Source organism: Galeopterus variegatus, unplaced genomic scaffold, assembly GCF_000696425.1.
Source record: "Galeopterus variegatus unplaced genomic scaffold, G_variegatus-3.0.2 Scaffold1451, whole genome shotgun sequence".
NCBI lineage: Eukaryota > Metazoa > Chordata > Mammalia > Dermoptera > Cynocephalidae > Galeopterus > Galeopterus variegatus.
In genome coordinates, this window is record NW_007727562.1 from 1 (window position 1) to 14,253 (window position 14,253).

General features: G+C 58.0%; 1 protein-coding gene across 1 annotated transcript in view; it reads right to left on the reverse strand.

The window, feature by feature from the left end:
* Positions 1-955: 955 nt before the first annotated feature.
* The window catches only part of LOC103593966 (bone morphogenetic protein 1-like), a 39,610-nt gene continuing 26,312 nt past the window's right edge, over positions 956-14,253 (reverse strand). Inside the window, exons 11-20 of the mRNA XM_008577113.1 lie at positions 13,056-13,172; positions 12,649-12,794; positions 12,314-12,509; positions 11,591-11,716; positions 10,695-10,855; positions 10,130-10,310; positions 5,880-6,005; positions 3,848-3,975; positions 3,391-3,604; positions 956-1,861 (exon numbers count right to left, since the gene is read on the reverse strand). Coding sequence (XP_008575335.1) covers positions 1,554-1,861; positions 3,391-3,604; positions 3,848-3,975; positions 5,880-6,005; positions 10,130-10,310; positions 10,695-10,855; positions 11,591-11,716; positions 12,314-12,509; positions 12,649-12,794; positions 13,056-13,172 — 1,703 coding nt within the window. The 3' untranslated portion in view covers positions 956-1,553. The remainder of the gene's footprint in view (positions 1,862-3,390; positions 3,605-3,847; positions 3,976-5,879; positions 6,006-10,129; positions 10,311-10,694; positions 10,856-11,590; positions 11,717-12,313; positions 12,510-12,648; positions 12,795-13,055; positions 13,173-14,253) is intronic.

Sequence of the window (14,253 nt, forward strand, 5' to 3'; positions counted from 1 at the left end):
AGATGCAGCTCTGCCACTAATTAGGTGGCTGCGTAGTCTCAGCAAGACACCTCTCTCTGGGCCTCCCTTCCCTCAACTGCAATCAGGAGCAAATGCTCTCTGCTCTCCAAGCCTGGAGGGCTGCTGGGGGAAGGCAGATGAGAGCACGAAGGTGGAGGCACTTTGTGAGGGGAGGGGACTCTGCAAGTGGGCTGTCCTCTTGCTGACACTTAGAGAAGAACAGCTGCTTCTCTGCCAGCATGTGGGGGAGGCTGCAGGGAGCAGCGCGGTCTCCCTGAGGCCTGAACTCTGCCATTCCCCTGCACCTGCCTCTGCCCCGATGCCGGCCACAGTCTGCTCTGGGAGATGCCTCTTCCCAGGTGGCCCCTCCACACCTATGTAGAGAGGGGGCCAGCCCACCAATGGCCTGGCCCTCAAAGCACAGGAGTCATTTCTGAGAACCTGGGGGACATTTCCAGGAACCGTGCCTGGAAGCCCTAACTGGGTTCTTTCTCCAGCTTCTCTCTGCTTGGCTCCAGCTTGGGGGACGTCTCTGGAAGAAGCCACCTGGGGGCATCCAATTTGGTGTGTGATCAGATGAGAAGGCAAAGTGGAGAGGGGGCACTAGCTTGGTAGCCAGGAGATGCCAGAGCCGCTGAGCTGCAGGAAGGTCCACCTTGTCCGAGTCCCTGCCCAGTCCCTGCCAGCCACACAAAGGCTGGAGCTCTGTTCCTAAGGTGAGGTCCGGCCAATGCTGGGTCCAGCAGCTGCCGCAGCACCCAAGCCACCCTGGAGCACAGCCACAGAGAGGCAGGGGAGGCAATGGAAGGGACAGTGTGTCTGAGTGTGCGTGGGAGAAAGTGCACGTGCGTGTGAGTCCCTGTGTGTGCAGTGGGCAGGGGAAGACAGCTTTCTCTGAAGGTGTAGAGGATTCAAAAAGACAAAGGCAAAAAAAAAAAAAAAAAAGAAAGAAAAGAAAAAGAAAAGCCACAAGCTCTTATTGGGAGGAAAATAAATCCACGTATGTGGTCAGCCCATGGACTTAGTTAAAGCCCATTAAGCAGACTTTCACCTGCTGACTCTCAAAGGGCTGTTTTATGGACCAAGAAGCGATGCTCAGGGTCTGCTTAGACAGCAGCAGCAGCATCGGCTTTGGGACAAGCTGGCCTCTCACCAGGAGGAGAAACTGGCAGAAAAGACAGGGTGTTTTTATGGCTCAGCCAGAAGGACTGGAGAGAGCCACTCAGCTCAGGCCCCCTGTCCCTGGCTCTGGCCCCAGCCTTGCCTCTGACTCCAGGCTCTGGTGAACTGCCTAGGGACAGGGGCAGGGGCTGAGGGGTCAGGGGGAACTCTATCCTGCTCCCCAGACACAAGCTACCTGCAGGCCCAACCAAACTGGTTCTGAGCAGGCCTGGGTCAGGGCAGGGCCTGTGCCAGAGGCTGCAGGAACCTCTGTGTAGCCCAGAAAGGATTGGGTTTCCTGGCTGGGGGCCAGGCTGGGTGTCCCGGTTCCTGCAAGGGCCGGGCATATAGGGCCATCTTAACTCTCCACACTTCCAGGGGCTCTGCCAGCATCAGCACTGGGTCTTGGGATCGGGACCAGAAGGGTGGAGGGTAGTGGGGGGCCTCACCCCTGAGCCGCAGTAGCGCCCCAGTCTGGGGGCTGTGCTGTCGTAGCCATCAAAGAGCTCCATGTAGTCGTAGCCGCAGTCGGTCTCCTCCTCCACCTCGAAAGTCTGGAACACGAGCTCCACACCGTAGCCTTCCTCAGCCACAATGACCCACTCGCAGTCCACTCCCCCTGGGTAGTTGTTGTCCCCAAACTGGGCATGGGAGTAAAGGTCCTTGGTCTTCACCTCTGCCTGCACCTGGCCCCCACACTCTGCAGGGACAACAAGATGGGCCACCAGACCCTGAGCACCACTGCCTGCCAGGCTCGAGGCTGTGTCACACGGACCCTCACAGTGATGTGGCGGCTGGGGACCAAGGCCACATGGCTCATGATGGGCAGGATGGGGCCCGGCCCAGGCCTTGGCCCAGAACAAGGGCCCTGCCGCTCCACCTCTGGCTGGATGCCTATGGAGGTCGGGACACCCTGGGCAAGGCACGCTGGGTGAAAGGCAGTGGGGCAGCCTTGGGGACCACATGTGTTGTCTAGAGAGGGCATTCCATGAACCGTCATGGAAGAATGTGGGCCCAGCTGCCAGAGCTCCTGTTTTCAACGGAGAAATTGTACATCTGGGTTTTATGTGGAAACTCCTGATTTTTACATGTTGGCTCAAGTTTCTAAAAAACAGTGTGGCCCAACATAACAGGTCTGAGAGTCAGAGGGAGTTCCAGGGCTCTGGCTTGTGAGCCTGTGCCGGGTGGTACATGGGAGCAGGCGCACAGGGCCCCCCTCCTTCCTGTGCCCTCTGGCCTCTGTGTCCCCCAGTGCTCAGTCTCCCGGAGGAGGTGGGGAAAGGGTTGGGTGGGGCCTGGTCAGGGACTGAGTTACAGGGGAGGGGGGGTGCAGGACTCCCCGAAGGGTGGCCCCAGCCCTGCAAGGAGACTTCACCTGGCATCCTTGGTCTGGCGTTGAGGCCTCCCAAGACCGACCCCAGCCTTTCTCTGCAGCCACGTTCCCACTTCATTGCTGTCCTCACGCACCATAGCTCCGGCCAGACTGACCGGCCTGCGGTCACCTGTGTGCACCCTGACCTGGGGCTCTGCGGGGCTCCTCCCCTGGCTGGAATGCCTTCCAACTCACACCCAGTTAGGCCCTTATCGTGTTTTGTCTCCGGCAGTAATTATCTGTGCCCTCCTTATCTTCCTCCTGGACTGTGTGTTCCCAGCGGGCAGAGGTAAAGGGCGCATCTCCCTGCACAGCCAGGGCCTGGTCTGTGGTGGCCAAATAAAGTGACATATGAATTCAGAGGGAGCGATCTTCGTGTGCTTGGTTCATTTTTGTGACTTCAGTTCATTTTGCACTTAGAACGCTGCCTCATGCACATTGTATGTTAATAAACAACTGCAGAATGAATGAATGAGTGCATTTGGGCGGCTGCAGTGTGGGTGGTCTGCTGCACTGTCAAGTATGCCACCAGTGGGTGCTTTGAGGGTTCCCTCCCTGTCCCTCGGTTCCCTAACCTCCCCCACCTTGGCATCTTCACTGCCTTCTATTTTCCAACCTTCCTAACCCCTAACCATGACCTCCTTTCCCCCTTCCTCTGCTCTCCTGGCCTGGTCCTCAGAACACACTGTCTTGCTCCCCAGGGGCCAGAGGCTGCATCTGCCTGTACCTGCATAAGCTCTTTATAACCCCCCATCCCTTCCCCACGGCCTGGCCTGAAGACCAGGATCAGCGATGCCTCCAGAATAAACGACAGCGTGAGGGCCCCACTGCCCAGTGCAGCCCAATGTGGGCCTCACCTGTGGAGTGGGACACCTGGAAGCCCTTCCGCTGGACCGAATTGTCAGAGTAGAAGCGCAGGAACATGCGGCTGCCTGTGGTCAGGACAGGCTCAGGTTTCTTGCTTCCACAGAAGCGGCCAAGGACAGGTGCCTTGGCATCGCGCCCGTCAAACACCTCCAGGTGGTCATAGGCACACTCAGGCTGAGACTCGATGTCCATCTCCACGAAGGTCTGAAGGGCATCAGGGAAGAGTCCAGTTAGGAGTGTGGCCCCAATTCTAGCCCTTCAGAACCCAGCTCACAGATACCCGTGGGAGTGGCCACTGCAGGGGCACCCCCCAGTGTATATGGGAGAGGGGTCCTCTGTCTGAGCCATCCAGTCTGCAGCCTGCATGATTCTGCAGGGCTTAGGAGAGGACAGGATGGCTACATAGCATGGAGGACCCATGTGCAGGCAGGGGAGTGGGTGCCTTACCAGCTTGACCCGGTGCCCAGGGGTGCTGGAGATGACCCATGTGCACTCCTTCTTGCTGGGATATTTGTCAGGCCAGTTGGGGCTGGTGATGGTGCCACTGGTGGATGTCACCTTGTGGTCACAGCCGGCTGTGGGGAGGAGAGGGATGGAATGGGACAGGCAGGGGCCCATGCTGTGACACCTCCTGTGGGGAAGGCCCTTCCCTCCTGCCTCCCATCTTTGGTCCCCCACTTGCAAACTGGACTGAAGGCATCCAACATTTCTTTCTCATTTGGCTACCTGTGCCTGAGGAAAATCTATCTGCTTGGTTCCTACAGGAGCCCTAAGTGAGGCCCCACATGGCAGCACCTGCGGACATGGCCATTGCAGGCTCCGCCTGGCCACATCACCTCTGACCCTCCTCAAAACTGTCCTCCACTGATCCCCACCCTCCTCCATGGTCGCGGGAGATTTTGGCACCTGACCCACTCCTCCCCCACCCCCACCCCTGCCCATCCTAGGTGATGTCAACAAACGCCCAGAACAGCCCTCCCTTCCTTGACCATCTCAGCTCTATCTCCCTTCCTTGCGACCTCTCCCTAAGCTGTGTCACCCGCTGCTCCTCCATGCCACAATGCATCACCCTCTCTGCGGCCACCTCCCATTCCTCCGGGGTGCCCAGGCCTTCGCTTCTGCCACAACAGTTAGTCAGCTTTAGAGAGACCTCCCACGTCTCGATCTTTCCATCGGCTCCCAGCATTTCCTCCTTGGTTGACTTAACTGACTACTTGGCTCATCACCTGAACAGCCCCTCAACACTTCCGTGGCCTCATGCCCCGTCCTTCCACGGCACCATCTTGGAAAACCCCACCATGGTCTCCAACCTCCCTGTCCCTGGGTTCCCCACACGATACTCTTTGGTTTTGTTCTTGGCCAGCTCCGTCTCTTACCTATGCAGCAACTCCCCAAACCTTTAGCCCTCTCCTCAACCCCCAACCCCTCCGTCCCAGCAGCAGACCACCTCTCCTGTCCCTGCTGAGAAAGTCAGAGCCCTGCCCTCCACTCTCAATGGCTTCAAGCTCTGGACCTCCATCCTCTTTCCTTTTCTTCTCAGCAAACATAACAGAAAACTTGCTATCACCACGTTCTCACTCTCCGATGTGGCCTCAATCCACAGCAATCTGACTTCTGCTTCTCAAAAGCATGGCCTCCCCAACTCGAATTTAAAAGCCAATGATTATTTTTCACGATTGTGCAATCTGAGGGCAAGTGGGCAGCCGGTTCACTGTGGCTGGGTAGGGAGAAGGGATGGGCAGGGTGTGGAGGTCACCATCTACCCATAGGGCACTAACTGTGTGTGTCTAACTGTGTGTGTGATGAAGTGTGTGTGTGTGTCCACCCAATGGGGTCAACTTGGGAGGAGAAACCTGAGAGTAAGGCCTTGAGGTTAAAACCACCTGTGTGGCGCCCACCGCCAGGCCTGTGCAGTGCGCCATGGGATGAGCAGCTTACGCTTGCCAGAGCCAGGCACTGCGCAGAGCACTTCGCAGCGCTCCAGCGCCCCTCTGGGGTAGGCATTGTCATTATCTGCATTTCACATAGGAGCAAACCCAGGCACAGAGAGGGTACAGTCACTCAGGGGCACACAGCTAGCTAAGCGGCAGGGCTGGGCCAGACAACCTGGCTGCAGAGTCTTTCTCCTAACCTTTTCCCATCTTGCCTCTGTGCCAGCAGGGGGGCACTACAAAGAGAAAGAATTGGACACGGGTTTTGGGAAGTGCTAACCACCAGAAGAGCCTGAGAAGAGAGCCTGGGAGCCACCGCGAGCTCCTCTCCTGGCATGGGCAGGAGAGGCTGGAAGCATGTGCAGTTCAGATATTGCAGGAGCGGGAGGTGGGATCTGTGCACCAGGTGAGAGGTGAAACCAGGTAACCTCAGATGTCACTCAGCTCCAGGTGCAAACCAAGGCCGATGAAAACAGCACTCCTGGCCTTCCATGTCCAGCAGGCTCTGGCCACTTGCGCCATGTGTCTGGTATCCATGTGGCCCTTACCTTCCTTGCAGTCGTGTTTGTTGTCATGGAGGACGAAGCCACTGCGACACTGACACTCATAGCTGCCGAATGTGTTGACGCAGTCCTGCTGGCAGCCGCCGTTATCCTTGGAGCATTCGTCCTTGTCTGCAAGGGGAGCAAACAAGGACAGAGGCTGGGTCTGTGCAGAGCTGAGGCCTGGTCACCCCAGGGGAAGCGGGAGGCCTGGCTGGGCTTCCTCCCACCGAGAGAGCAGTGGCCAGCAAGAGCGGGCCAGGCCGGGTGGGCAGCAGGAGGCCCAGGCGGCAATGGGGTCCGGGGTGCTGCATCAAGCCGAACCAGCTGAGTGGGCCCAGCTGCCGGAGAGAAAGGAAAAGGGGAGGCGGGGAGGGCCAGGGGCCTGCAGCTGACCAGCATGGGAACCCTCTACCATTACCTGCTTACTGGACAGACGGACAAGTGGAAAAACAGACACACGGACAAGCAGACTGCAAGAGAAAGGAGCAGGACGCAGGGGTCCCTCTTTTACTTCGCAACAGGAAATGTCACAGACACCATCAAAATGGGAGGGGGCCGGGGACAGGGAAGGGTCCCCTGTCTGCATGAAGGGAACAGGGGAGAAGAGGAGAGCACCAGTTCTGTCCGGCCACAAGGAGGCAGGCCGGAATGGCAGAGCGGAGGCAGGGGCTTGGGTGGGCACCAAAGCCCCCATCCCATTCCGTCCAAGGTGAGGTTCCTGAGTAACAAAGGGTCCGGGAGGCCTGGCAGGCCTCACTGGGGGGTCCGGTTTCTTTTCTGCACTCGGAATTTGAGCTGGTGGGGGCGTCCCCGAGGGGGCTGCAGAGCTGGCCTCTTTTCTGAAACGAGAGAGAGAAGGAGAAAAGGGACCGAGGGGTGGGGGTGGAGGGCAGGGACCAGGGAGGGAGGTGGTGAGAACCAGACCCAGGGCCTCCGAGGTGGAGCCACCGGTCCACGGGGTGGGGGTGGGAAGGCAGGTGGGACACTCATGCAGGACAGCCATGTCCAGGCGCAGCCAGGTCATGAGGGCTGGGTTAGCAGGTGGGAGGAGGCAGAGCGACAGGGGATGGAGACAGAGCCTGTGGCAGGGAGAAGGCCTGGAGGGACTGCAAGGGGCGGGACCAAGGCACTGGGAAAGGAGAGAGATGGGAGTGGATGCGGAAAGGGCTCCGTGAGAGCTCCCTCTCCCTCCATTTCCGGCGGCTGCATCTATACAGTGTGTTAGACACAGATGGACGGATACACACTAACACACCCACAGATACAGGATCCCCACACAACCCCATGCATGGATGGACTGTCATCCAACCTGACAACACAGACACTGATCCACAGACACATACGTACATGTGCACATAGTACACACCATAGACACACGGACATACATCCACAATACAACAGGCAATGCATATACAAAAACACAGGCAACCACACACACATACCATCACCCCCTGGCCTGTGTACACGTGTACACAAGAGCTATGCATGACCTACTCTCACATATGTGTGAGGGAGCACACACAGATATAACACACGGACAGGCACAGACACACACAGGGCGACGGACACATCTGCACATGCAGGCGCCTGGAAACTCAAACGTGGTTACGGAGAAACACATAAATGAAGAGACACACAGGCCCTTTAGCAGACAGCTCACATGCATGCCTGCACACGTGTCAGCAGACATGCACACACACTCACACAACGTGTGCACTGACACAGAGCTACACATGGTCACAGGCGTGTGTATGTCACAGCCACATACCCTCAGGTCTGCCTGTGTTCATTTTGGGGATTGTGCCTGGCTTAGAAACAGGCATTCAGGGAAGGGGTGTGGACCACAGTGGAGGCCCAGGATGCCAGAAACAGACGCCTGCTGGCATTCAGTTGACCAGGGGGTTCTGCCACAGGGGTATCAGCTCCCAGAGGGCCCAGCTTCTCCAGCCCATGCTCAGGTGGGCCAGACCCCTTGGTCCCACAGGAATGCAGGGCCAAGAGGTGGCGTCTCCAAGTCCCTTCCCAAGGGCACCTTCTCAGCTGGCACATCAGAGGGGAGCCTGACGGAGGGCTCTCCAGAAGCTGCCTTGGTACTAGCCCCGTGGGGAATGTGGGGGTGAGGATACCCTACGACCTGTCCCGGGGGTTCCCTGAGGATATCACCAGTGTCTGTGCTAGGAGCTTCAGGGTGCTAAGCTCATGGACTGAGCAAAGACTTCCCTGATGTGTTTTGACCTCCACCCCTTCCTCGTACTTGCACCCCAAATATCTAGTACAGTGTCTGGCACACAGTAGAGATAAAATAAATCCTCGCCTAGTGAATGAGTGAGTAGTTAGGTGAATGGTTGAATGAGTGTGGGAAAATGAGTCCTAGGGGGCTGCTGCAGCCTCCTGGGTGGCAGCAGGCAGCCTTGCCTCGGAGCCGGGGAGCAGGTGGCAGGGGGGCAAGGGGAGGTGACATGAACCCGGACGTGGAGATGGCACTCACCCTACAGTGCCCAAATGCCCCGAAGGTGGCTGGGGTCAGACTGAAGGTCTTCAGGCTCGCTCTTCTCCTTCTTGGCTTAGGGTCTCCTTGATGGGTGTCCCAAAAGTCCAAATAGCCCCCCTCCTGGGGGGACCAGAGTCAGATGCCCCATGCCCTGAGGGTGGAACCTTGATGCCCACCAGTGAGGGTCCTCTGCAGGTTTCTTGGCAATGCACGTGTGTGTGCGCATGTGTGTGTCTGTGCCCAAGTGAGGGTGGGGTGGGCACAGTGTCATGCTGGGGGTGGGGGCAGAGCAGTAACTCCAGGCCTGATGTGAGTGTTGATCTACCCCCTCCCCAAGACTGGAGCAACAGAGGGCAGGAAAAGACAAGAGTAAGCAGGTAATGGTTTCCCTGGGGCAGAGCCCACCCTGAGCAATTGTTACACCCCCTCAGCCCTCTGCTGAGCTCCTTAGAGGAGTTCCACATGGGCACAGGGAAGATAGGGACTGGCGTTGCAGGGGGAGGGTCTCAGCAAGCAGTGGGGCGGGAGGGGTGCTGTGGGGCAGAGAGGCAACAGGGCATTTTGAGCAGAGCAGGGTGGCTGGCAGTGCCAAGCAGGGAACCAGTGCACGGGGACAGGTGCATGGCATCCAGGTGGGGCAGGCAGGGGTGCAGGGTGACCACATAGGGGGCTCGAGGATGCAGGACCCTGGGCAAAGGAGGGGAGAAGGAAGGCAGCGTGGACTCGGCCGTGGGCTTCCTGCCCTCATGCCCACCCTGTGTCTGGCCCACCAGGAGTGTTGGGGGCGAGGATCCCTGGGCCATTCCTTCTCAAAGCCGCGTGCTCCGGGCAGCTCTCCAACCTCCCACTCTGCCCCACGCTTCATTCCACAGAGCTCCTCCACAGAACTCCTGCCCTCACTGCCTGGGTCAGGGGACCTATTGTCTCTGGGAGACCACCAGACACCTGATAGCTAGACTCGGGGTGAAGGACTCAGGCTAGCCTGGAGCCAGGGAAGGCTTGGGGCTTGTGTGGGGAGCAGGTAGCTAAAGTCTAAAGGATCTCCAGGACAGGGAGCTTCCCCAGGTGGGAAAAGCAGGGAGGCATCTCCCGGGACCCCAGAGGTCCAGTTCAGACAGGCCGAGCAGAGGGCTGCTGACGTGGCCATCAGAGGCCCCGACGAGCCCAGGTGACTGGAGCCTAAGCCTCCTGTAGGGAAGCCCTCAATAAATCCCATATGCTGGTGGGATCTGAGACCCCACTCATAGGCCAACGGGGAGTGGGAAGGCTTTGGGATTCAAGGAGGGAAGGCGACTCATCTCTGAAGGCCCCGGGCATGAACATATTGGGCATGTGCAGGGTCTGATTAGAAGTCTGGCTGCTGGCAAATAATCTACCCCCCATGGTGCAAAGCACACACCTCTTCTTCTCCATCCACCTCATGTTCTCGATATACTGAACCCCCATTCCCAGGCCCTGCCTTCTCTTGGCCTTGGCCTGCATGTTCCTGGCACCTGGAACGCCCTCTCCCTTTCATTGCCCAGGTTCTGCCCATCCTCAGGTCTGGCCCCAGTATAGCCCTGAGGGCTCAGGAACAACAGGATTCGGATGCCAGAGAGGCTGGCCTGATGGTGGTGGTGAGTGGGGTGGAGCAGCACGGGGCAGACTCTGCTGGCTGGGCACCATGGAGGGCTGGGGAGGACACGGGTGCAGGGGCAGGGGAGAAGGGGAGCCCCGTCCTCTGAGAGGAAGCAGGGCTAGGAGCTGGGGAGTCTGGGGTTACCTGAGAAGAAGTGGGCCTTAAAGCCCTTTTTGGACACGGTGTTGTCAGACTTGAATTCCACGCGCATGTTGTTGTACTGGGAGGTGATGACCTCGGGCTTCTCGGAGCCACAGAACTTGCCATGCAGCTTGGAGTCAGCTGTGAGTCCACTGCGCACCTCCACAAAGTCGTATTTGCATACCTGCAGGGGAGACCAGCTCCAGGCCCGCCTCCTCCAGGAAGCCTCCCCTGACCACTCCTACCCGGGGAAGCTCCCTGTCCTGCAGATCCTTTAGCCTTTAGTTATCTGCTCTCACACCTCAGATCCTCCTGGGCTCCCCACGCAAGCCCCAAGCCAGCCTCCTGCTTTCCATGGCTCCAAGACTTTCCTGCCTCGATCAATGGCCTTCATTCCCACATGCTATATGCTCCCCGGCCTGAAAGGCCCTCCCGCCAAGCCTGCCCTGCTCCCTGAACTGGGGGCAGTCTCTCATCCTCTGCATTCTCAGAGGGGAGGAAGAGGCACGGAGCAGAGCTCCCACACTCCATGGCTTCCTGCCCGCCCTGGCCCCTGGGGGTCACTTACGTCATTGCCTTCGGTCTCAAAGAAGTCGAACTGCAGGGAGATGCGGTACTGGGTGGGGGCCACCAACTGCCAGATGCAGTTTTTGTTGGGGGGGTACTCCTTGGGCCAGCCTGGGCTGGTGATGGAGCCATTGAGCTTTGTGAGGAATCCTCCACAGGCAGCTGGGGGACAAGGGAGAGGCGTCACCCGCCAGGAGTCCCTGCTCCAGGGAAGGGCCTGGGATGTGGGCTGGGATGTGTCAGGAGGAGACAGGTCTGTGGGTTCCCCCTCCCGGGGGCTCGTGTCTGCTCCCTGTGGGACAGGCGGTTAGGACGCAGGGGAGGGTGGGGGAGCCTGGAGGTGGGAGTAGAAGGGTTGAGGGGACATATGAGTGGCCATTTCTATCTTCTCTGTGAAAGAACAGGCCAGGGTCTGACAAGAGGGAGGAGGCAGAGTGAGGGCTCAAAGAAAGCAGGGCTGGCAGGCAGCTCTGGAGAGGTTGGCAGGGAGCTGCCCAGAGGTGCAGCAGCAAGATGGGCGGAGCTGGAGCCAGCAGCCCGGGGTGCTGTCACAGCATCTCAGGAGCGTGCACAGAGAGGCCGAGCCTCAGTGCCTGTCCCAGAACAGGGGCTTCAACCTCTCCCGGGTGGTGACATCCATTAGCAGGTCAAGATCAGCATTTGCGAAAAAAGACAAAGGATGAAAGAATACCATCAAAGCCAGAGCGCATTACACACGGCAACAGTGTGTCCTGGGGGTGGCAAGAGCAAAGCTATTTCTGATCCATGAGCTGTGAAGAGTGCTAGGGAATCCTTCCAGCTTTTCCAGAAAGGTCTGTCCAGAAGCACAAGAAATCTGGCTGGAGAGCTTGGGGTGGGGTAGGGAATAGGGCTCCGGAGGCAGCTGGGGGCACTCACCCTCACAGCGGCGCTTGTCCGGGGCCAGCTCATACCCAGGGTCACAGCTGCACTTGTAGCTGCCTAGAGTGTTGAGGCATCGCTGCTCACAGCCCCCGCGGTTGGGCCGAGAGCACTCGTCCACCTCTGCGGTGGGAAGGAAAGGGTGTCACACGTGCCAGGCCAGGGTCAGGTCCCACTTCCAGGCTTCCTGTAACCACCCCTCTCCCCGTTCTGGGAGGGAAGACAGATATGAGACTCCCCCATCTGCTCAGCCCCGAGGCCCCACCCAGCCATCCACGGCAGCTCAGAACCCCACAGGGAGAGCCCACAAGTGGACCCCACAGAGCCTTCTTTCTGAGCACATGGGCAGGGCTGGTGGCAACTGCTGTTTACTGGAGCCTCTCATGTGCTGTCCCCTGAGTACTCTTATTTCTCCTCCAATCCTTACATGATGCTGTGATGAGGTGACTGTCACTATGCCCATTTTACAGGTAAGAAACTGAGGTACAAGAATATGCCCAAGGTCATGCAGGTTAAAAAAAATCCATGCTGCCTGGCTACTGCTCTTGGCGTTGGCCTCTTCCCCCCAGTTAGCTCCTTAGCAGCAAGGCCCAGGGGTCTTACTGGCATTTGCATCCCCCACAGAGTCCCTGTGTTGAATGAGTGAATGCAGAAGGTCTGAAGGAGCCGGCCTAGCCATGGGGTTGGACGGGGCAGGAGAACTGGGGAGGAGGGAGGGACCTTTGAAAAAGTTGACAGCGAAGCCCGCTTTGTTAATGGATCCATCCGAGACAAATTTGAGCCAGAGGCGGCTGGATGTGCTCTTGATGTCATCGGGCTTCTCATAGCCACAGTAGCGCCCGATCAGGGTGCTGGTCTCACTGTGCCCGTCCCGTACCTCCAGGTAGTCGTAGGCACAGCTGTCGTGGCGCTCGATCTGGGGGGCGTGGGAAGGGCCCGGTGAGCAGGAGGAGGTGTGGCTGCCAGGGACCCAGCCCTGGGAGCCCACAGAGAGTGGGCTGTCCCAGGGGGCAAGTGGGGGATGCAAGTGTCCCATCACAGGGTCTCCGACCTACCTCAAAGGACTGGAAGGTGAGGCCCACGTGGAAGCCCTCGGACACTTGGATCCGCCAGATGCAGACTTTGCTGGGCCGGTAATCATCTGGGTAATTGGGAGACTGGATATGGCCATTGTCCTTTTTCACATCACCCCCGCAGATGGCTGTGGGGACACAGAGTGAGGCGGGGAGGGCGATAGTTCACCATGCTCTGCCCTGCTTGTGAGCCCTTTCCCCCACTCCTCCATCCTTCCCACGTCCCACCAGCTTCCTGGTGTCCTCCCCCCACACCCTGGCCAATCCTGCCATTCTCTCCACTTCCGCCCTGTGGACCCACAACCTTGTCCCTCAGGTAGGAAGGAAGTCGTTCTAGGATGCCCAGGGACCTCATATGTGACTCCTTCCCCCTTTCCCCTCCTCAGTACCTTCGTAGACGGCAAAGAAGCCCTTGCCAACCCAATTACTGCTGCTGCGGAATTCGACCCAGAGGCGGCTGTCGGTGGAGACAATGGGCTCGGGGAGTTTGCCCCCGCAGAACCGGCCTACAGTGTGGACAGAAGAGTGGTGAGCCCCGAAGCCAGTCCCTACAGAAGCCCCACTGCTCTGGGAGGTTTGATCCACAAACATTCCGAAGACCACCCGCCCTCTTAGCTTCTTCTGGTCCAAGGCCCAACTTGGCTTTGGAGAGCCAGAGACCACTTGAGGGATAGGACATGAGCCTGTGTCTAGGAGGAAAGCTGAATCTTCATGACATTCAACTGCATGTGTTTTTTTTATTTTTTCCTTTTTGTCTTTTTTACTGATCGGTAACGGGATCGCAACCCTCGGTGTCGCGCCCGTACCAGGGACCGGCAACGGGATCGCAACCCTCGGTGCTGCGCCCGCACCACACTCAGCCAGTGAGCAGGAACCGGTCTCCACATGGGATCCAAACCCTCGGCGGGAGCGCCGCCATGCTCCCAAGCGGCACACTCTCCAGTACGCCACTGGGCTGGCCCCAACTGTATGTGTTTTATTTACCTTTTTTTTTTTTGTCCTTTTTGAGACCGGCTGCACCGCGCTCAGCCAGTGAGCACACTGGCGGCCATCCCTATATAGGATTCAAACCTGCAGTGGGAGTGCTGCTGCGCTCCCAGCGCCGCACTCTCCCGAGTGCGCCATGGGCTCGGCCCTTTATTTACCTTTTTAAAGAGCATACTATCATTATTAGTTACCTTTTCTTATTTGGTCTTCAAGTAATAATCAAGAAATTAACATGGCTTTCTTAGCACATTACAAAATGCTCTCACAGGCATGTTTTCATTTCATCAAATGCAGGGGATGCCCCAGGACCCCAGATAAGTTGCAGAATCTGGGGACTGGGTTGGAAAATGTCCCCTTTGAAATAAAAACCAATGAATCAGCATGAGTGGGTGAAGCTGGCCATCTGTGGAATTCTTTGTAGTCAAGAATCAACGCGGGATGCTTTGTGTGTTCCTAATAAGTTTGGGTGTTTCCCAACTTTCAGCAAGGGACAGAGGGTGCCAGCCTGGGAATGTGAGTTACGAAAAAGAAACTGTAATCTTGGAAATGCTAACATGTCTGCAGGAGGAAGTGTTGTAATGATAGCTGCTTTGGGTGATT